Source organism: Calliphora vicina, chromosome 4 (assembly GCF_958450345.1).
Source record: "Calliphora vicina chromosome 4, idCalVici1.1, whole genome shotgun sequence".
Taxonomy (NCBI): Eukaryota; Metazoa; Arthropoda; class Insecta; order Diptera; family Calliphoridae; genus Calliphora; species Calliphora vicina.
The window spans coordinates 6,847,766-6,872,930 of NC_088783.1; the positions used below are offsets into that span (position 1 = coordinate 6,847,766).

Genomic DNA, 25,165 nt, shown 5'->3' on the forward strand with positions numbered 1-25,165 from the left:
TTTTTAAAATTTTTTTAAAAATTTTTTTTAAATTTTTTGTTTTTAAATTTTTTTTTTTTAAAATGTATGACAAAAAAAATTTTTGATGAAAAAAAAATTCGGGTTAAAAAATATTTTTCCCGATTTTGACCCATTGTAGGTCCAACTTACTATGTTCTTATCTACATCGTTGCAATGGACTTTGAAATATCTATCATTAGATATCCATATTGTCTATATTAATGACTTAGTAATCCAGATATCGATCAAAAATAGGTAAAAAATCGAGGTTGTCCCGTTTTTTTGCTCATATCTCCGTTATTTATGGACCGATTTTGCTGATTTTAAATAACAAACTTCTCGAAAGCATGTCTGACAGAATTATTAAAGATTTGGATCCCGAAGATATCTGGGGTCTTCAGAAAATTGATTTCAACAGAGAGACGGACATGGTTTAATCGACTCCGCTATCTATAAGGATCCAGAATATATATACTTTATAGGATCGGAAATGAAAAATGTAGAAATTACAAACGGAATGCCAAACTTATATATACCCTTCTCACGAAGGTGAAGGGTATAAAAATGAGAGGAACTGATCAGAAGAGGGGCCATTTTCTCCCAACAAAAGTATAATTTATGATCAGAGAATGAGCGCAAATTCCAGCTTTTTAATCGCGCTAAAGTATCCAAAATTACTAGAATTTGATTACAATTTTCAAAAAATGCTAGCTGGGGTTGTGCAAGTCTCTAGTTTGTTGATGAGAGAGGAGAGGAGATTTTCCTCTTATTCATTCTCTCTATCTTCTATAAACTAAAGATTTACTCAAGTAAACTTGATAAGTGTGAACCAGCACTCCAAAAAAGGGCCAGATTTTTTTTGTAAAAATTAAACCTAAGTTTCAATTGTTTTTTGTCAATACTTTTTTGTTATGTTTTATTTTGTTGTTGTTAATATAACTAAATAAAAGTAGATATTAATAAAATACTATAAAAATACAAATTTCTTCCGATTTTTTTTGGATTGTGATCTCTTAATTGAATATTTGAAAAAGTTTCCAATGTATTGTCATGCACTGTAAGTCTGTAATAATAATCAGATACTCAGAATTTATTAAAACTTAGCATTGCTCTAGCATACAACAAAAGAAAAAAATTTAACACAAAAAAAAGTTCTAAAGAATGTCAATATTTTGTTAAGATTTTATTTTATCTAATATTTTTTATCTGTTATTTTTTTAACACTTTGTTGTTTTTCTGTTTGTCTGCGAAAAATATAAAAATTCAATGTTTATTTTTATTTATTTTTTATAATACAAGCCTTTCAGTTCAAATTTTAATTTAATTTAAGTATTTAATTTTATTTTATTTAATGTTAATTTTGTTGTTATTGCTTATGGCATCTATTCATTCATACAAAATTCTTTAGAGCATTAATTATATTTGATTTACAATGCATTATCATTTCACATAAATCGCTAAAAATTGTTTTGTTCTAAATGACAAAAGTACCACCACAATGATAATACAATTATTATTTTGAATGCGGTTGTTTTTTATCCTAATTAAATAAATAACAAACAAACAGCTATAACAAAAGTAATATAACAAAATAATAAAAATAAAATACCTACAATAACAATCTTAATATCGAAATTTACGTCATTTTAAGTGTACACAATGTGAACCCTAACTGTCATAACAAGATATTTTCAAATAACTTATATTTGTATTACTTATATATGTATTAACATTTTAATATTGATTTTAACCGGGATTTAAATAATTAACATTATTGTATTATATTGTTTTTTTTATTTTATTTAATTTTTCGCTACAAAATAAACAAATCCTTTAAGGTCACTCACTCACTGACTGAGCAGATTTTATAATATTGAAATATTTTGTTTATTTGTTGTGTTCACATACAACTCTAAACAAATTGGAAATATTAAAATTCTTTATGGCAACCAAGAAAACATTGCAGGAATAATATGCAGTGGTTGGACAATACAATGGAAACTTTTCCAAATAAAAAAATCCTCTATCTTAGGCCTATAATACACGGTTGTCATATTCTTACAAAGTTTTTAGAAAATGTTCTATAAATGGTTAACAACCATATGTTTCAACATAAATTCTCATGGTTGTGTTAACCATTTTCTGAGCATGTTTCTGTCAATCTGACAACCGTGTATACGTAGCTTTAGAAATTACAAGTTTTCAGGAGAGCAAAAAGAAATCAGTATTTTATTTTTTACCTCTTGCATTACACTATTTTTCGTAAAGAGAGAGGTCCTTTTCTCCCTTAATTGTTAGTTAAGTAATCGTATCAAGTTGAAACAATAAAGATTAAACGTAGGTTAACTGGTGTTAGTTAACCAAACTGCCAGTTTATTTAATTTTCTGTCAAATTAATGTAATTGTACATTGTAAAGTTAATAGTAATTGTGATAAGTCTTAAATCATTCATGTCTAAAATGAATATTTCTACCAAAACTTTTAGGAATTTCCACATTCGTTTAGCAAAACAACAAATATAAAGTTAAAATCAGTAAAGTTTAATTATTAAACATTGTATTTTTCTACATAATAATTAAAAAAAACCCAAAAATATATTGAAATCTGTTCATCTGCAATTTGTTTATTTAATAATAGAAACAATTAGCTAATAAATTAGGAAAACAAGTAAATAAAGGGTGCTGCAAAACTAAATATCAGTTTTAAAATTAAACAAGTAAGAGAGAGAACAGCTGAATGTGCCGAATCTTATTATTTTTTTTAAATATTTTTAGGTAAACAAAATTAATTCTACACCATTTCCAATTGTATGATAATGATATTTCAGAATTTTCTGATTGTATTTCAGAAAATTCCAATTGAATTTCAGAAATTTCGAATTATATTTCAGAAATTTCCAATTATTTTTCAGAAATTTCTAATGATATTTCAGAATTTTCTAATTATATTTCAGAATATTTCAATTATGTTTCAAAAGTTTCCATTTATATTTCAGATATTTGTAATTGTATTTTAGAAACTTCCATTTGTATTTCAGAAAATTCTAATAGCAATACCAATGAAAATTTCTGAAATACAAATAGAAAATTCTGAAATACAATTAGAAAATTCTGAAATTCAATTAGAAAGTTCTGAAATATAAATGGAAACTTTTGAAACACAATTGAAATATTCTGAAATATAATTAGAAAATTCTGAAATATCATTAGAAATTTCTGAAATATAATTGGAATATTCTGAAATACAATTAGAAAATTCTGAAATATCATTAGAAATTTCTGAAATTCAATTGGAATTTTCTGAAATACAATTAGAAAATTCTGAAATACAATTGGAAATGGTGTAGTAATGGTTTTTAAATTTAATTTTTTTTTAAATTTTTTCGAATTTTTTTTTTTAAATTTTTAAAAAATATTTTGTTTTGGAAAAAAATTTATGACAAAAATTTGTTGATGAAAATAAAAAAATCGGTTTAAAAAATATTTTTTCCGATTTTGGCCCATTGTAGGTCCAACTTATTGCCTTATATACATCGTTGCAATGGACTTTGAAATATCTATCATTAGTAATCCAGATATTGATCAAAAATAGGTCAAATATCGAGGTTGTATATCTCTGCCATTTGTGGTCCGATTTTGTCGATTTTAAATAGCAACCAGAATTCCCGATATATTGATGTATGAATCATGTATGTAAGTTATTTCGGGGCTACGGAAAGTTGCTTTCAACATACAGACGGACATGGCTCTATAGACTTCGATATCTATAACGATCCAGAATATGTGCCGAATCTTATATACCCTTCACCAAATTATACTTTAAAATAAATTTTTTTAAATATTTTTAGGTAAACAAAATTTAATTTTTTTTTAATTGTTTTTCAAATTTTTTTTTTTTGAAATTGTTTTTAAAAAAAGTTTTTTCCAAATTTTTTTAAATTTTTTTAAAAAATTTATCCCAAAAAAAATTTTTTGATAAAAAAAAAATTCGGGTTACAAAATATTTTCCCCGATTTTGACCCATTGTAGGTCCAATTTACTATAGCCTTATCTACATCGTTGCAATGGACTTTGAAATATCTATCATTAGATATCCATATTGTCTATATTAATGACTTAGTAATCCAGATATAGATCAAAAATAGGTCAAAAATCGAGGTTGTCCCGGTTTTTTGCTCATATCTCCGTTATTTATGGACCGATTTTGCTGATTTTAAATAGCAAACTTCTCGAAAGCATGTCTGACAGAATTATTGAAGATTTGGATCCCGAAGATATCTGGGGTCTTCAGAAAATTGATTTCAACAGACAGACGGACATGGCTTAATCGACTCCGCTATCTATAAGGATCCAGAATATATATACTTTCTCACGAAGGTGAAGGGTATACAAATTCAGGTTGTCCTAGTTTTTTTTCCTCAAAGTATAGTCATGTCCGTCTGTATGTTAAAATCAACTTACATACATGAATCATACATCAATATATCCGATATATTTATATATGTATAACCGGTTCGTTTGCTATTTAAAATCCAGAATATCGGCTCACAAATGGCTCAGATATAAGGGAAAACCTAGGACAACCTTCATTTTGGAACTATTATTGATTTATATCTGGATTACTAAGTCATTAATATAGACAATAGGGATATACATATAACGCCATAGTAAGTCGAACCTAGAATGGGTCAAAATCGGGGAAAAAATTTTTGTTTTCATAAAATTTTAATCACTAATAAATTAAAAAAAAAAATTCAAAAAATTTTGAAAAAAAAATTTAACCCGTACTTTTTTCACCAAAACAAATATTTTGTCATACAATTTTTTTCACTAAAAAAAATTTGAGAAAACAATTTCTAGTTATAAAATATTTTTAATTTTTATTTTAAAGTATAATTTGGTGAAGATTCAGCACAGCCGATTCTACCAATTCCTTTTGTTGTTGGCTATAAAACTATACCTGTATTTGGACCACCCAGTACATACGATAGGGTACGATATCAATTACACAAATAGTTTGAGCGTAATAATTTAATAAATACAATTCACAAAATATCGATTAAAGTCTAAAATAATTATATTTTATATTCATAACCGTACAGACAGATTAATAACGATACGATACGATATGATAATATAATAGCAAATACATAGTATGTGTATGAATTTATAATTAATTACAATTATTATTATTAAAAATAACAAATATTAACATGATAACAAATTAAAGTATTATACAAATAAAAATAGTAATTTTTAATTTAATTCAATTCTGTAGTTACTTTTTTTTTTTGTGTAAAAATAATTTTATTTCTCTCACATATGGAAAAATCCCAAAAAACAAATGAAACATCGTATAAATAATTGCAAACAACTAAATACTTACAAAAAAAGGGTTAAACACACTTACCCTCATGCGTTTGTACATGAAAAAAAAAAATATTACAATAATTTGTTAAATAGGGATTCGCGCGACATTTGACTATTTGTAAGCAAAACAAAATAAAACATGGTTACAATCATCTGTCAAAAATCACTGACAGTCCAATGTAGTATATTACACACATCGAATCAGCACAAAAAAACAAAACAACACAATGGAATAAAAACAAACAACTGCGACTGCCATAACAAAACATCGAAAATAACATGACAATTAACTGCATATGCATTTCTCATAATAGTTTTGACAAAATATGTTGGGGGAAATTGAACATTTTTAGACAATTTTCCATTTTGCTAAGGTTCCTGCTTACAGAGCAGCGTATCCAAAAAGGCGAAGCTAAGATGGCAATTGAATCCTCCAGGCAGTAGAAAAAGAGACAGACTCGCTAACATCTGTAGATGACAAATTGAAACCGAAGCAAACTCAACAGGAAATAATTAAAATCGATGGCACAGAACAGATGACGATACATATTTTAATTTGAAATAAAACCTAAACATTTTTAAAATTTAAATTTATTCAAGGTATTGACCGTACTAGAGACTAGAGACTTGACTAGAGACCGTACTAGAGACTTGACTAGAGACTGGCCTAGAGACTGGACTAGAGATTGGACTGAACTAGATATTAGAATAGAGACTGGAGTAGGGAGTGGACCAGAGGCTGGACTAGATATTGGAATATAGACTGGACTAGAGACTGGACAAGAGACTGGACAAGAGACTGGACTAGAGACTGTACTAGAGATTGGACAAGAGACTGGACAAGAGACTGGACTAGAGACTGGACTAGAGACTTGACTAGCGACTGGTCTAGAGACTGGACTAGAGACTGGAATAGAGACTGAACTGCACGCAGAGAAAAAATATAGTTGGGCATGGTTACTGTAACCATTTCAATATTGTTACAAGTTTTTTAACTATATTATGGTCACAGTAACCATTTACATGATTGTGGTAACCATAATATGGTTAATTTACGATTCACATGATTGTAGCAACCATATATATGGTTACAGTAAACAAATATATGTTTGTGACAACCATTCATATGATGAAGGACTTATCATATTATGTTGCTCTCGGCTTAAGGCTTATCATAATCTGTGAACAACATATTATGATAAAATTATTCATCATAAATATGGTTGCCACAAACATATATTTGTTTACTGTAATCAAAGGAATCATTTGCGTTTGGTACAGTTTCCCTGTGATGGTCTGGCCAGATTTAAACAGCACATAATAGATAGGACCCTTTTGCTCCCACAAAATACAGAACTTTATCTTAGCGCCTTTGGATATTTGGCTTTGGTATCGATTCGGCAGGTTGACCGGGCTTCACATACGATCTCTTACGCTTTGGGTTATTGTAATGGATCAATTTTTCATCGCAAGTAATGATTTTCTTTAAAGCTTTCAAGTTCCATTTCGGACATGCAAAATAGTTTTTCGTATGGTACCCAATGTCTCTTCTTTTGGATGAATCCTGCTGTTCCCAAATGATTTGAAATTGCTGATTGGGTAGTGCCAGAGATTTTGAAGTTCATGTTGAGTTTGACAGTAATGTAGTAATGCCTCCAGTACTATTCTTAAAACTTGTTTGACGAGGTCATCATAATAGGTATTTTTTGTGAGATGATTTCATCGTTTGGAAACAGAAATAGTTCGACGGGGCTAAATCCGGAGAATAGGGAGCATTTCGTAGCCTAATTCATAGATTTCATTTGCACTTGCATTGTCCTGTTGAAAAAAAACTTTTTTCTTGGCTTAATTTGGTCGTTTTTTTCAAATCCTTATTAAATCTACCCAAAAAGTTGGCATAATATTCGCCATTGATTGTTTTACCCTCTTGAAGGCAGTCAATGTGGATTAAAACGCGTGTAAACCAAAAAAACGGTGACTTTATTGGCTGAGATTTACCCCGATAAACCCATTGTCTTGACATCTGTTTGGTTTCTGGTGTGTTGTGGTGGATCCACATTTCGTCCACGGTTACGAAACGGCGCAAAAAGTCGTCCATATTGCAGTTGAATAACGTCAAATAATGCTGCGAAGTTATCACGCGATTGTGAGCAAAAGCGAAACCACTGAGAGATGTGAGTGCCTATGGCTTCCAAAAATTTCACTTACCATCCCTAAATAAGCTATCAGTTTATGCTGAATGTCAATTTATAAAAACAAGAAGAACATAAACAATGGGATTTTATTGTTGTAACTTCAACATACATATTTAAATTGCGCTAAAAATTAAAGCAAATCGAAGATTGAAAACTTAACTACACACCTAATATACGGCCATGGCAGAGTAGTACGCCGCGAATAATGTCCGCAGTGACTTACGATGGATTTTAAAGTACAATAAACCCAGTTAACACTCATTGGGGTTGTAACCTTGAACCAGTTTTTGTGTATGCGTGTATTTTTATTGCAACAATCCACCGACAGACCGTCTCATCTTATTGTGTTAATAAATTCTTTTGTATTTCTCAATTTGATAGAATCGAGTCGGTACTTTTATTTTATATTTTCCTAAATTTAAGTTAATTTAATTACGACGATTGCATTTCTACATACTTTTTTTGTTTACAACAATAACAAAAGGCGTAAAATAGCTTAACATGAATGAGGTGTAAGTTTTTTACAATCATTTCACCGAGTAGGGTATAATATACTACGTTCATAATAGGCTTGCAACAAAAAACAAAATTGTAATATTTTTGTTTTATTGTTGTTATTTTAACTGTTGTAATCTGTCACAAAAAAATGTTATAAATTATACATAAAAACTTGAGAGCAGCAATAACAAACAACTTTAGGTCTAACTGAAAAAATGGGCGAATGGTCGAATGTACGAAGTGACAGACAACGTCAGGTTGTAATTTCAATTAAACACGCTGTTTATGGGATTAACATTTTTTTAATTGAAACAATAAAACTGGTAAATGATTTAATCTGCTATAATTGGAAATTAAATTATAAATAACTGGAGTACAGAGGAAATAATTCTAGAAGGAAATAGATATATGTATGTATGTATAAGTATGTAGTTCATTTATAAAGGTTTTCACTTAATTAAATTCATATTGATTGATACTTCTTCAATTCTAAATTAAAGTTTTATGCTGAACTAACTGCATGTATTGTGTTTCTTTCCCTGAGTTTAAGAATTCGAACAACAAATTTTGTGTATAACTGATTTTTCTATACAAACATTTGCGTAAAGAGTGAGTCAGAAAAAACTTATACACTCTATTCCAGCCAAAACATATCCTTGGCCCAGCAAAATATTATTTGCTTAATCTCGTTAGCTTTTAAAAATATGTCAGATATTCTATATTCTAAATCATTCATTTACAACTGCTATTTCGGTCAAAATGGTCACCGTAAAAAAGTAATTTAAAAAAAAGCAAAAGATCTGAATGTTCATCGTCCTACTGTTTCAAAATCCATTCAACAGAAGACTTGATCTGAAGAAAAAAAAAGAAGTCGAACAAATCTTTCGAGCAGCTCGTAAAGTTAACTGCTTTGATTCTTTTGTGCGCAGAGCCAAAGCTAATGACGGATTGAAGTTAGAATGTTCACAAAGTTCCAGATAGCAATGCGAGAAATTGAGGTAAAATTTTACAAAAAAAAACAAGTAAGAAAGTATGGTCGGTCAAGCCCGACCATATAATACCCTACACTAAGTAAAAGAGTAAAAAAAAATTTTCTTTTAAAATTTCAATAATTTATATTTTTGAGTGATTTTCGGAAGTGGGTTATATGGGGGCTATGACCAATTATGGACCGATCATCATGAAATTAGGTCGTGTGATTTATGTCTATATTAAAGTTAACTATGTTGAATTTTGTGTCTTTACAAACATTTTTAAGCAATTTATGCACGTTAAAGTGATTTTCGGATGCGGGTCTATATGGGAGCTATGACTAATTATGGACCGATCGTAACAAAATTTGGTGACATGAATTTTGTGTATATAAAACTTATTTGGAGCGGAATTTGTGGAGATACATATATAAATCAAACATTTATGACCGATAAAGTCCAATTTCGGGAGGACATTTGTATGGGGGCTAGGTGAAATAATGGACCGATTTCAGCCAGTTTCAATAGGCTTGGTCCTTGAGGCGAAAAAATAATATGTACCAAATTTGATCGAAATATCTTTAAAATTGCGACCTGTACTCTGCGCACAAGGTTTACATGGACAGCCAGCCAGCCGACCAGACGGACGGACATCGCTTAATCGACTCAGAAAGTGATTCTAAGTCGATCGGTATACTTTAAGGTGGGTGTTAGACTAATATTTTTGGGCGTTACAAACATCTGCACAAACGCATAATACCCTCCCCACTATGGTGGTGTAGGGTATAAATACACCTGTTTTGTGATGGATGGATGAAACTTATGTGTTAGCAGACTTTTCACAACATCCGGGTCAAGATTTTGTATAATACATATATGAATAAATTTACGTATTTTTTTAAAATTTTTATTTTGAGCAATTTAAGTTTTATTTAAGTTTTTTTTGTTCACTTTTTAAAATAAATTTTGTATAATAGTTTTTCCTATAGAAAAATTTGTGTATAACAGATTTTCATATAACAAAATTGAGTATAACAGCTTTTTCTATAAAGAAATATGTGTATAACAGTATATATAAAAGTTTTTTTTATAAAAAGAAATCGTATAACAGTTTTTTCTATGAACAAATTTGTGTATAACAGTTTTTTCTATGAACAAATTTGTGTATAACAGTTTTTTTTATAAAATATTTGTGTATAACAGTTTTTTCTATAAAAAAATTTGTGTATAACAGTATTTTTTTTTAAATGTGTGTATAACAGTTTTTTTTTATAAAAAATACTGTTATGTATTTTTTATGAAAAAATGTGAGTATAACAGTTTTTTATATGAAAAAATTTTGTGTTGAAGTTTTTTTTATAAAAAAATTTGTGTATAACAGTTTTTCTATAAAAAATTTGTGTATAACAGTATTTTTTTATAAAAAATGGTGTGTATAACAGTTTTTTTTTATAAAAAAAATTTGTGTATGACAGTTTTTTCTATAGAAAAATTTGTGTATAACAGTGTATATGTGTGTATAACAGTTTTTTATATAAAAAATTGTGTATTTTTATATAAAAAATTGTGTATTTTTATAAAAAAAATTGGTGTATAAGAGATGTTTCTATAAAAAATTTGTATATAATAATTTTTTCTATAAAAAAATTGGTGTATAACAATTTTTTCTATAAAAAATGTGTGTATAAAAGTTTTTCTATAAAAAAATTTGTGTAAAACAGTATTTTTTTATAAAAAATTTGTGTATAACAGTTATTTTTTGAAAAAAATGTGTGTATAACAGTTTTTTTCTATAAAGAAATTTGTGTATACAAGTATTTTTTTTAAAAAATGTGTGTATAACAGTTTTTTCTATGAATAAATTTCTGTATAACATTTTTTTTTATAAAAAAATTTGTGTATAACAGTTTTTTCTATATAGAAATTTGTGTATAACAGTTTTTTTTATGGAAAAATTTGTGTATAACTGTTTTGTTAATAAAAAAATTTTGTATAACAAAATTTTCTATAGAAAAATTTGTGTAAAACTGTTTTTTTCTTCCAAGAAATTTGTGTATAACAGTTTTTTTTTTTAAAAAAATTGTTGTTTTCTTTATAGAAAATATGTGTATAACAGCTTTTTCTATAAAGAAATTGTGTATAACAGTTTTTTTATAAACATATTTGTATATAGCAGTTTCTTTTATATTAAAAATTTATGTATAACAGTTTTTTTTATTAAAAAATTTGTGTATAACACTAGTTTTTTTTTAAAAATGTGTGTATAACAGTTTTTTTTTATAAAAAAATTTGTGTATAACAGTTTTTTCTATAAAAAAAATTGTGTATAACAGTATTTATTTGAAAATGTGTGTATAACAGTTTTTTTATAAAAAAATTTGTGTATAACAGTTTTTTCTATAGAAAAATTTGTGTATAACAGCTTTTTCTATAAAGAAATTATGTATAACAGTTTCTTTATAAACATCTTTGTATATAGCAGTTTCTTTTATAAAAAAAATTGTGTATAACAGATTTTTCTATAAAGAAATTTGTGTATAACAGTTTCCGTTTCAAGTCTATATGTATGTATGTTGAATTTAATTTACGTGCTAAATGTATATCACAGAAAATTAAAAACATGTTAAAATTTTCGTTAAACAAAGCACAGTGAAGGAAAAACAAAATCTAGGAAATATGTATTTGATTCAAGCAACTAAAATACAAAAATATGTAAAATAAAGAAAGTTGCATCAGCCATTATTAGCAGCGGTAATTAAAACAAATTTGTATACAATTATTTTAAAATGACCTTCTATTTAAACCCCTACTAAAGAAAAGTAAATAATTCAAAATGATTTTTTTTTTTATCACCATCAAATTCTTAAACAAACATTAACCAGTATTGCCAGAAAATTATGTTCAAAATAAGGTAAAAGAAAAAATTAAATTTTTTTATTAAAGTAAAGAGATTTAATTAAAAGTTGGCACAAAAATACAACTTAAAAACTACAGCTAATATTATTACAAAAATGTTTTTGCTTCCCCTGTAAAATTTTTAAAATTGTAGTTGAATTTTAGCATTTTACTATAGACTGATGAAAAAATAATTTTGTTCATAACATTTTATTAATTTTTGTAAACATAATTGTAATAACAAAAAAAAAAATTATCAAGTAAATTAAGCTAGAAAGCATTTAGCACATTTTTCGAAAACTTGAATGCATTTTTACGGAACAAAGTGCTAAATCTAGCACTAAAATTGCTAAAACGACAACACTGTTGCTGCTGGCTGTCATCATCATCATCAACCTCGTCATTCGAATGAAGAAACGAACGAACCTACATCAACAACAAATTCATTTTGACGAGCTACTCTCTATGCATGAGTATAAAAAGAGAGAATAGTCACAATTAAATACAAAAAGACTAAAAATCAGTAAGAAATATAGAGAGCGAGTGCAAAATTTTAATAAAATTAATTTAAATTAAAAATTTGTTTGCTTTTATTTCTTGTTTTTAATTTTTTATTGATTTTATTTACAAAACAAAAAACCAGCAAATGTAAATATTACTTTGCTTGATCAGTTTGATGGTTTACTGTAAATGATAATAATAATAGTAGTGATCTCTCACTTATACAAATGTGTTTAAATTTTTATGTTGTTGTTGTTGTTATTCTTTTGATTTTTAGCCAATCAAAATTGATTTTTCTTTAATATGGAGGTTTGCCGAGAGAGGTTATTAAATTGTTGTCTATTGATACAACATTGTTTTCAATCAATTTTGTTTTTGTTTTTATCTTGTCTTTCTTTACATACCTGCAAGAGGGGGTTACCATTAACTGCACTGTCATTGGTTGCTGCATTTTTTGACATAGTAAAGTTTATTAAGTTATTAATTCACAATACCTAGTTTAATTTAAAAAAAAAAATCTTTGTAGGTATAAAATGGAGTTCAATTTAGTCATTTAATTTTAAAGGAGAAGGAAGACATTTAAGTAAATCGTATATTTTATGTAAGAAGTTAAAAGGAAAAATAATTTTAATGAAAGCTATCAGATGTAAATATTCACCCAATAACGCCTAATAAATTGAATCGCGTACATCTTTTTCAATTTTATTCATCGGCAATGTTTTAGAAAATTTCAGACTTTACAAAACCTCTAGTGGCATCAAAAATGAAACATACATTTTTAAAATACATAAAAACATGAAATTTTTTAATTTAATTTCCTTCATATTTTTGCCACTGTGCTCCTTGGTAAATTACATTTTAAAGGAAGCAGACTTTCAAAAACTTGCATGAACTAAATCGATGCACCCATAGTTAGTGGAATTACGAATTCAAAGGGCACTGTGAATTTAGATCACTATATTGACAATAGGTACCTATGTCTTTAAATCTAAATAACACAAAGATATCGTAATTTTATGAGATTTTTAAAAATGTGTGCAAAATTCTGATTATTTACCAAAACATTTATTATCTAGTGCAAATTAAGTGCAAAAAAAATAGGTCAAGAGATAAAGAGAAACAAAATGTAGTAAATAATATTTAAATTGGTAGTAATAATAAAAAAATATTCACTTGAAATTGCTTAAATGCCAAACAGTCCATAACTAACAACAAATTATTGAATTAAAAAAATTTTAAGGAAAATGTTAAATACTTTTTAAAATAATTTAAGATTTAAACAAATTGTCCTGTTTTTGATTAAATCGTTGTTTAATTGCATACATTACTATTGACTTCCGGTGGTATTTTTATCTAAATTTAAAAAAGCTTAATACCACAACAAATAAGAGAGAGTTATGCTCTGTCATGAAAACTTAAATATAAACTGTAAAGAGTAGACTAACAAACGGTAACTCTTAAATTTTAAACATTAAAATTTACTCTTTTTTTCTGTAGTTAAATACAATTTTATTTTATTTGTTTTTCATATTCAAGCAGCAAGCCAGCAAACGAATGAACAAGTGCGTCCGTTTTTTTTATTTTTTTTTTAAATTTTCAGTTCACCGATCTCTACCGAGGTGATCGTTTAGAAAAAATTTAATCTACAATAATCGGCTGTTCGTTACAAATCCAAGTCGCGATATCATTGTCAGATTTTTACTAATATTTTATATCAATTACTACTACTGCTACGAAATACAACCTAGTGTAATCGTGGCTTTTCGTGGTCGTGTTTACCTTTTAGTTTAACCGTTATTTACAAATACAAACAAACATTCTCAGGAGATTTTAGTGCGTGCTGTAGTGGTGTAAACGTGTGTGTTTGTGTTTACACTTTACAACTTTGTTGTAGTTGTTTCTTTGCTTTTGAGTGATAAGACGACAGCATTATTGTAATTACAATAACAATGCACGCGTCTCTGCTTTATGTTGAGAAAAAAGTAAACAATACAAACAAAAACAATTAGAGTAGCAAGAAGCAGCATCAGCAATCATAACAAAAATATCATCAATTTATTTTAAAAAAAAATATTGAAATATTCGTGCGTGTAGAGGAGTGTGTGCGCCGTAAGTCTCTCCTCTATCAAATACAATAAAGTAAACATCATCATTTTCGTTCGTCACAATCATGTGTCTGTCTTCTCTAATTTAGTTTCTGAATGTGGAAGTAAATAAATAAAATAAATAATAAATTGAAAATCTACCAGAAATATATTTTTTTCATGTATTTTGTAGTCTTAAATTATTAATTTTTTGTTAATATTTTCGGATTTATTGTTGTGAAAAACAGGTGATTTTTAGGTAGTTTTTATTTTTTTTTTTGGTTGAAATAATTTTACCTGGCTCAAAAGTTTTATAATTGTGAAGAATTTAGTGAATTTTTTTAATATTCATTAAAAAAAGCGCCAAAATGATATAACTCTTATAAATAACAGTGTCTAAATAAATAAAAATTATGCGAAATTTGTAATGTTTTGTATTTTTGTTAAATTTCAAAAACTATTTATAATTTTTTAACTAAAATATTTTAAAAATACTAAAATAACTTTTTTTATATAATTGGTCAATTCACAAGGTCTCTTATCATGTCATATTGTCATAATGTCCTAATATTTCACAATGGTTTTTATTGTTTTTCAAGTAGATACCTTCGCCGAGTGCCTAAGTGTCGGTTAAGCCGAGCTGCCGTGTCAAGATATATTAAGACATTATGACAATATGACTGATAATAGACCTTGTGAATTGACCAAATATTTAAATAGATGAATAAAATGTAATTGAAATAAGTGAGAATTTATATGAAAACTAATGAAAATAGCTGGCTAGATTATAACAGAAAAATAAAGGGCATAACATATTATAATCCATGTTCTCTTTATGCCGACCACTGATTTAGATACATCTTAGAATGAATTAAGATAGCTATATTTGTCTAAGAAAATTTATAATAATTCGTAATAGTTTTTTGTTATTAAACACGCCAAATAGATACCTATAATCATTTCGTTTAAAATGAAAATTGTAAATACCTATAATTTCATATTGTAGCTTCTCTAGACGGCATTTTAAGACCTGTGATTTTAATCGGTGAAATGTTTTGAACGATTTCAGCGATTTCGTTAAAATATATCAAAAAATACGAATTGAAATTAATTTTTAAACTAGAGTAAAAAAATTAAAATAATTTTTTGACTTGCTTTAGTTAGACTTTTTGCTAATGGCGTATCGAAACATTTCCGGATTATATTGAATTACAATTAACTACAGAAAATACTTCTATACTTTGCGAAATTATAATCATATCAGTAAAGTACGATCGTATCAACTTTATCTTTCCTATTAGCAGCACTTTAAAGGCTAAAATATCATAGATGTTGAAAAACAATGCACTTTTACTGCCGTTATGGCAACACTGGACCTAGATATCTATCATTAACATAATCAGTGCATAAAGATGTTGATTGGTTATTCGTTGTCGTTAATATTCGATCAATACAACGATGACGACGACTGCTACTACTACTACTACGATCATTATTAGCATCATTAGTATGTTGATGATCATTTGGTTTGGTTTGTCTCGTATTCATACAACTTCGTCGTTTTCTCTTTCTTATTACAATTTCGTATTGTTTTTGTTGTTTGTCATTTAAGAAGTTTATCTTATCGCAAGTGGTCTGCTGCGTTCGCAAAACGCGTTCTTACTCTCTTAGTGCCAGTCGTCGTCGTCGTAATAAACGTAACTTTCGTCGTCGTAGTAAAACTAAAAAGTAGTCGTTATTCGAAAGTATCTTCCTTCGTATCTACCTACGGTCCACACCGAAACTATTTACTATTTTATACTATTATGTGCGCTTGTTTATTCTTAATAATAATAAGCTCGCTAATTTAAGTAAAGCAAAAAAATAAAAAAATTTCATACATTTTATAACAACGACTTAAATTTAAACAAAAATTTAAGTTGTCTTCTTAAACACTTCAATTCTACTTCAATTGAATTTAACAAAGTACGTGAGACAAATTCACACACAGCAAAGGAGAAGCAAAAATAAATAAATTAAAAAAAAAAAACAAAAAACTATATAAAAGTGATGAGTGTCAAGATTCTTGGCTCGATCGTTGTTCGGTATTTCAGTGTGTTTATTCACTTGTTCTATTTTACTCAACATTCAGTTGTATGAGATCTTGTTTGAGTGTCTGAAGTAATGGAGTGATGTGATGTTTACTTTATCTGAATTAAACAATAATAAATTTAGTTTTTAAACATGTTTAAAAATTCGTACATCAAAATAGTATTTTTAACTCAGCTACTACTACCTACTACATAGTACAACTACTATCAGCAACAACAACACTACCATAATTACCACCCTAACAATTGCTACAACTCTGTGTTCATCTCGGCGAGTACAATAACAAAAACAAACAAACAAACAGCTTAAAACTTAACAAAATAATAAAAAATAAGAAAACAAATTGTTGGAATATTAAAAAAAAAAACAAAAAAACTCCGTCGGTATTAAAAGAAGCCGTAGTTAAAATTTCAGTTACAGTGTTAATTACATACTACATGACTACTGCTACTACAACAATAACAACGTCAACATCATCACCAACAACAACAACAACAGCAGCAGCAGTTAAATCACCATCTTACAACTTAAATCAAATTCAATTTAATGTAAATACAAATTTAAGAGAAATGTCTATAAAATATTTGTTAAAATCAAAAATTTCATAAATAAATAAAACAAATTTAAAACAAACAGGCATAAAATAGCAACCAATGAAAGGAATAAGTCATTATTCTTCATTTAAAAGTGATTGATCCTATATTCTAAAATAATAATAATATTAATGCACAGTGAGAAATAATATTTCAAAAGTGTGTTAAGAAATTATTTAAATATTTGGGATTTTTATAAAAATTTAAACAATTTGCTTTTGTTAAGCAACGTGTAAAGAAGTGATTTTTTTTTTATAAATGAAAATAATTTGAAATAATTTTTATTAAAAAAGAACATTAAAAGGTAAAGAAAATAAATAAAAAAATAAAACAACAAAAATTTAACTCTATTAAAACTAAAATAAAACTGCAGAGGACTTTTTAAAAAATCAATTTAAAGTTGAAACTAAAATAAATATAAAAAATTTTCCAAAATAAGTATAAAAATTTGCAAAATTTGAAAAAAAAATATTTTAATTTTAATAAAATTTTAAAAAAGAATAATAGATATTAAAAAGTTTAAACAAAAATAAAAAAATATGTTAAAAATTTGCGAAATTTTAAAAAAATATTTGAATTTTAATAAAATTTAAAAAATTAAAAAAAATTAACTTAAACATGTTAAAAAATAATATAAAGTTTTGTTTAAAAGATTTTTAGAATTTTAAATAACAAGAAAAAAATATTCAAAAATTAAAAATTATTAATAATTTAAAGTTTTATTTAGAAAAATTAAAAATGAAAAATACAGTTTAATAAAAAGATAAAATTTTGGAAAATATATAATATTAAAATTTTAAAGAATTAATATTTTAAATCCTAAAAATTTCAAAGAAATAAAAATGTAATATTTAAAAAATATTATTTTTCTTTATGAAAATTTACAATTTTATTCATTTTAAATTAAATATGAAGTAAATTTATTATTATTCGGGCTCAAGTTCATTTAATTGTAATAATTTAAACACTAGCAGACTGGATTAATTTGTTTTGGCTCTCTTTAACTCGCTACTGAGAATTTGAATTGGGAAAAAGTTGTCAAAATCAAACATTGTCATAGCGACACTTAGTGGGTTCAAACGTATCCAAAGTGGCCATTAATTCAGGGAAACCATAATTTGAATATATTTTTATTGATAAATAATCCAAAAATATTTAGCTAAATAATTCAAAACATATTGGGGCGTACGAAATAGGTTTGGTATTCAGTTATCATATATGCCATTAGAGGAAATTTTAAATTTTCCTAAAAAATTGGTCTAATTTGAAAGGTTCTGTTTTGTTTCCGCATCCATTTTTAAATTATATTACTTTTCAGAGAAATTGTATATTAAATTAATATTTTTTGGGAAGTTTTCTTAATTTCGAATTTTTTTTTTTATAATTTATATTTTAAATTGTACAACTATTATATTACTTAAATATTATTTAAAAATTTATTGTCTGGCAAAAATTAAGCCTTTATTCTGTCTTTTACCCTTCGTATAACGTATTCTTTTCAAATAATGTTGCCCTAAAACTCCGAAAATATGCTAAATGTTTCATGCTCAAATTTATTGAAGGGTTAGAAAGGCAGAACTTTTTAAGCAACTGTTAATGAAATAGATTTTGTATATTATAAGAGATAATCTACAAGTTTAGATTCTATGTATACATTTTAGAATCGCTTACAAAACATTCGTCGTTTTCTATTTTGCATATACTAGCTTTCAAGTTTCAAATTTAAACTCAAAGTTTTAGTACAGATTTATTATAATTTTTTTCTGAAATCCCGGCAATGTTCTTTTATAAACAAGATATTTTTTTTGAAATTCATTTCATAAAATTTAAATATTTTGAGATCTTCTCTTATACATACTTGATATTTTAACAACAAAAATTGCAAAACTTTTAAATTCCTAAATGGTTTTCGAATCACCACACTTCCTTGCTTTGAAGATTGAACTTAAGTACATAATTCACAAATCACTTGCCATACTATATCTGAAACTTCCTTTCATTTTCTTAAAGTCTTAAAACTTGTCTTGTTTTGTAGATATTTTCTAGAAAATTTCCTTTCAACAACAAAAAAGTATGAAAAAAAAAATATATAAAACATAAAAACAAAAGTTGTTGGTGATTGTTAAACTTTTCAAGGTATACATCCTTATTTAATACAACATTTTTTTTTTGTTCCTTTCAACTTACTTATTAGTATTAATTTAAATTAAAACAAAAAACTATCCATTCCAATAAAAAAATGTAATAAATAAATAAAAAACAATAACAATTACATTTAAGAAAAATTTACAAAAAAAAAAAAAATACTGAAACATTTTTGCTCTGATTTCTCATTTCTGGTTGTTTATAAAGTTGAAACGTACTGAAATGAACATCATGATTGTTTTTATCATTATCATCCTCTTGTTTTAGGTTGTTGTTATTTTTTATTAAAACAGCCACAACAACAATAACAACTTGTATTTTTCTTTGCCTTCCTTACTTAACTTGTTGGATTCTTTATTTTATATATGTACATTACATTACATACTTGTATCAATGTTAAATACATATACAGTTATGATGTATACATTTATATATGTGTAAATAAAATATAATGTTAAATATATTTATATAGTCCGAGATATTTTGTTGATATTTTTGAAATGCAATACAAAAAAAACAACAACAATAACAGAGAAATAATAAAATCACAATGTACATTGGCCTCAATACAGATGTGTCAAAGTGTTTGTTCTTTGTTTACATTCTTTACATCAACTTACCGTTATTTCCAATAAAACGGAGAGAAGACATTTTTTATATAACAGAGTTGCATTAAAAATGTACTTAAAACACAGTAGCAAATGAAAGGCTTATAGCAGGTTTAGTTTATAATTAATCTAGAAATTAGAGCAAACATATTTTTAAGATTTAATTCTTTGAAATGTTTATATATTTTCCATATTATTTATGTGTATTATAATGCAATTTTTGATTTAGGTTTTTTTTTCTGGACTTTGAACTTGAAAAGTTCAAAAATCTTACAAATGAGAACAGACAGTAGGATGTTGCAGAAAAAATTATAAAAAGTCTACTAAATTTAAAAGAAAAATTATACTACTTAGCTAGGTATATGATAAAGTATATTTACTTACTTTCATTAAAATTAATTGAGATAAATTTTTGTTGTTTTGTAATTTTATTTAAAAAAAAATAATAAACTTATTAACAAAGTAGTTGACAAGCTCACGAGATACATTTTTTATACATTTTTTTTTTTTTTTTTTGTAGTATATAAAACCATTAAACAAAAAATTAAACAACCCAAGAAATTATATATTTTTAATTTCACTAATTTAATTTACAAGAAAAAAAAAAACACCAACAACAATAGTTTCAGTGAGAGTGTTAAAAACAAAATAAAGAAACAAAAATGCGTTTCACTTATAATCAATACAATTATTATGAATCCGGTTATCGGATTCCATCCAAAATGCATCATCACAACAACATCGGCAATAGTAATAACAATAATAATAACAACAACAACAACAGCAGCAGCAACAATAGTCATAATATAAGCATCAATTCCAGCAATTCAGCCTCCAATGTTTATCATCCCCACCATTATAAAAGTAATTTTGGTAAGCACACACAAACATAAATTTTTGTATTTTAATAAAAATGTATTTTAAGACAAATTTTAAAACTACATAACATAAACTTCTTTAATGATACACTAAAAGAAAAAAATAGAGTATTTTGCCATTTTAGTTTTTGGTTTTAATTTCTGTTATCAGTTATTATCTGAGGTAACCGCATTTGAGTTATAATTTTGAGTCCGTATTTTACGATCTACAATTTTCCATAGGTTTTCTATTATTTTGGTACAGACATATTAAAGCATTTATACACATAAGAATTCGAAAACTACTTTGCAATTTTTTGTTTCCTTATTCCATAAATAATTTTTTAATATTTATTTAAAATTTCAACATTTGTTTGCTCAGCTTTAAAAATTTAACAAATAAACTTTAGTTTTAACACTTTATAAAATATAGTAGGTAACGTAAGTGTTAATGTTGTTAAAAATTCTTAGAAACATTTAACAATAGCAAATATGTTTAAAAAAATACATTAAACATATTTTGAGATTCTTTGAATTGTCATTATGTTTAGGCAAACATTTTTCTTCAAGTGTATGGGAATGTTTGTAACATCAAGTGATCAAATACATACCTGCTTAATTATTCACATAGGTATAATTTTAAATATGTTTTGTAAAATAGTTTTCTTAAACTGTTTTTTTTTTCTCAATTTTAAACATGTTTGACGAACATTTTTTTATCTATAAATGTTTGTGGCAGCGAAAGCCTTGATACAAAAATGGCCGACATAAAGTGTTTGTATGTTTTTCTCAAGTTTTTATTTTATAAAATACTTAGTTTTTTACATTTTTTTTCTATATTTATGTCAGTTTACACGTTTACAACACTATTTTATTGTTATTTTTTTTATTATACATATTTGTAGTTGTTGTTTATTAGTTTTTTATTTTTATATTGTAATCTCACGTGTGTGTCAACATTTTATTTGATTTTGATACTTTGTTTTGTTTGTTTGTTTGTTGTGTTTCTTCTTCTTCTTCGTCGCATCACTTGTTGTTTGTGTTATTGGTTGATTGAGGGGGGTGTGTGGATGTGTGTATATGGAATCAGAGATGACAGATGATTTAGAGATAGAAATAACCTGGGTAAATAACAAGTGCTGCTAATCATCAGTGATGGGATTTGAACATTTATTTGTAATTAGTGCCAAATTGATGTATAAATTGTGCCAAAACTACTTTTCATAAAATAAACAGAATTTGGATCCCTTTTTGACATAATTTGTTAAGCAGCAGTGGATGTTTTCCGATTTATTTTTTCAACACTTTTCAAGTAATGTTTAAACACAATTTAAAATAATGCTTAATTTAATCATTTTTGTACAACAGTTCTTTTTAAATTCTATTTGTACATATTGGAAAAAAGTGCTTAAAATATCATCTATGGTATCTTGCAAAGCTTCGTTATTTTTAAAATATTGCTCAACAAAGAAAACTTTATAATTTTTAATATCCATATTAATACTCAAAACAATTTTTTTTATTTTGAAAACTATAAAGAGTGGCAATAGTATCGTCTGTGCCATTTGTTCCACTCAAACCGTACTGGTGTCAAAAATGCCACAATTCTGCCGCAAATCCCATCACTGCTAAACATTAAAGAGACACAATAAATCTTTTTATAAACAGACACAAACTGCAAAGTATTTTGCTTGTCTGTAGATACATCCAGAGTCTCTGGCGGGAATCGAACCCGCCTAGTCTATCGGGGCAACCAACCTAACCTTTAATAGTTAATAAAACCATATTTTAGCTGGCGAATTATAACTTACTTTATAATATAACTTACTTACAATCATGAAATAATGATTGAGATCGAAAAAATCTTAACATAAATGTTAATAAAATAGAAACCACTAAACCTATAGTTTTAGTTTTTTTTTATTTGATTGAAATTATTAATACAACTTACAAAAAATATTATTTTTATGGTTCTAATCAATAGTGATGATGAAGCTTTTCCATTAAGGTTTTTATAAAGCTTTCTGTCACTTTGTTCGAACAGGTAGTCCGCTTCCGTTTAAAATCTATCACTCTTAACAAGATCCCAATATCTCTCCACTGGCCTTAGTTCCAGGCAGTTTGGAGGATTTGCCTTTCTTGGTACAATTATCACATTATTGTTCTTGTTTACCATAATGACAGAATGTCAAATCAGGCCAAAAATAAGTGGACACATTAAGAAGTCTTATGAATGGAAGGAAGCATCCTCTTTTGTAAACATTCTTTGATGAAAATTACGAGTATTTATAGTATTTGGCTTCTTTTGCCTCAACTGCATATTGCTTGCCATACCAAGAACTTTTTGGGAAAATTTTCTGCTTTTGGGACCTAAACTTTTCTACAAAATGCCCTCTAGCATCAGCAACATAAAAATATTGTAGGTATATTTTTTGTATAAAATTTGACTTTAATTTCCGTGCCCTGTCTTTGCCTCTAAATTTTTAGCAGAGTTCCTGTCAGGAAACTTTTCGTACCAAATAGTCCGAGCATTGAGCTAATCAAATAATACTTGGGTTAAAAGTTTTAATGAAAAATGTGTGTTTTTATTAGTAATTATCATTCTCATATTTTTGTATTCTAATGTCTGCAATCTTTAAATTCTTATAACCAAAATTTCTACACCTATTCTATTTTGTAACCCTTTGCTGTTTGTATTTAAAAAAAGAAAAACAAAGCTCCCACCATCACTAAAACTATTAAGATTAGAACATATGTTTAAATGTAGTAATTTATTTATTTATTTTGTATTAGTAAAAACAAACTCAACATATTTGATAAGATCTCGAATAAAAAATATGTTTGTATATAAAAATATGACTAAGCTAAATTATTAAACACGAGGTTTACTCTTATATAAATACATATTAGAATGGCTAGCTGGCTGGCTGTATCTTAATTTTATGCAATTATAATTGTTTACAAACTATTAAAGCCTACAAAAATAATACTGAAATAAACAAATAAATTGTTTTTATTACTAGCTTTGAATGAAAACAAAATTTTTATAGTAATTAGCTGTGTACAGCAGCTCAACACATTTAATCTGTAAATTGTAAATTATAATTATACAATAATAATAATAATAAATATTTTTTAATAAGCCAAGTTTATAAAAACGGGAATTTTTTGTTGTTTACACTCGTCTCCTAGTGCTCTATAATTATTTAGTAGTGGTTTTGAATAGATTTTAAATTTTCATTCAATATATTTACAAAAGTCAAATGAAATTTAAATGTAGATGCTTTGAATTAAATAGGTTTCGTGTGAAATATTACTCAGAGATTATTTCGATTATTTAATTATTACAATATGTAAATTTGTTTGTGTAGTTTACTATAAAATAATAAAATAATTCAAAATATATATTTTATATACCTGTTCTTAACTTATAAAATTGTTATCAATAATTTTAATTGTTTTTTGTAAGTAAAATATTAATTTTTTCTATTATTTAGCCTGATTTATGTTTAAAAAATTGTTAAGTTACAAATGGAATTAAAAAAAACTGAGAATTTTTCAAAATAAACTACTTTATGAAATATTTTTTATAATTTTTTTAATAATTGGCTACATAAAATTTGTATTTTTATTTGTTAACAATTTTAATTTTTTAGACATTGGCTTTAGTGCGCCCTTTTCTAACATTTAAACAGTTGTTTTTTTTTTAGTAAATAGCAGGAAATACATAATTTTTCGATTTTTTTAAACTAATGTTAATTTTCTTTTAAATGAAGTACGTGCGTTAGTACACATATGTTTAATTTAAAAGAATTTGATAAAAAAAAATGGTATAAAATAGTTGGAAATATTACGAAAACATTAATTAAACATGGAGAGCACAAAAAACAACAACAATCAAAACAATAACATTGACAGAGTTGCTTATTTTAGTTGCACTAAGAATTAAACTAATCCAGAGTTGTATTTTCTGGTATGCTTTGAAAAAATTATTACTTTTTTGTGATAAGATAAATGTTGTAACATGGATTTTTAATGAAATACATGTCCAAACTAAAGAGCTGAATTCTAAGCAACTATCGCAATCTCTAATTAAATATTTTGTTGTTGCTTCTGTTACCTTTTAGGGCCAGAGGTGGTGTACTTACGCTAAAAATCGGACATATCCTGGGATAACTTTCCTGTGTTCTTTAATTATTCTTTTACAAGAGCTAAATACCTTTCCAGAGACCGATGTTCTGGAAAGTTGGGTGAATTTGCCCGTCGTGGTACAAAATTGTCATTATTGTTTGAATACCAATCAACCACAATAACTGCACAAGGCTTGCCACACAAGAAACTTCTGTTTTCTTGAACAT

At 26.4% G+C, this 25,165-nt stretch overlaps 1 protein-coding gene across 5 annotated transcripts in view; it reads left to right on the top strand.

Moving 5' to 3' along the window:
* NFAT (NFAT nuclear factor) overlaps window positions 1–25,165 on the top strand; it is a 127,337-nt gene that overhangs the window by 60,691 nt on the left and 41,481 nt on the right. The window contains exon 1 of one of the 5 annotated variants that reach the window (XM_065509917.1): window positions 20,515–20,823. The exons of 2 other annotated variants lie outside the window; for them this stretch is intronic. In XM_065509917.1, coding sequence (XP_065365989.1) covers window positions 20,613–20,823 — 211 coding nt within the window. In that variant the 5' untranslated portion in view covers window positions 20,515–20,612. Of the gene's footprint in view, window positions 1–20,514; window positions 20,824–25,165 lie in introns of those variants that run through there. 2 more of the 5 variants (XM_065509918.1, XM_065509921.1) reach the window with 2 other exon arrangements.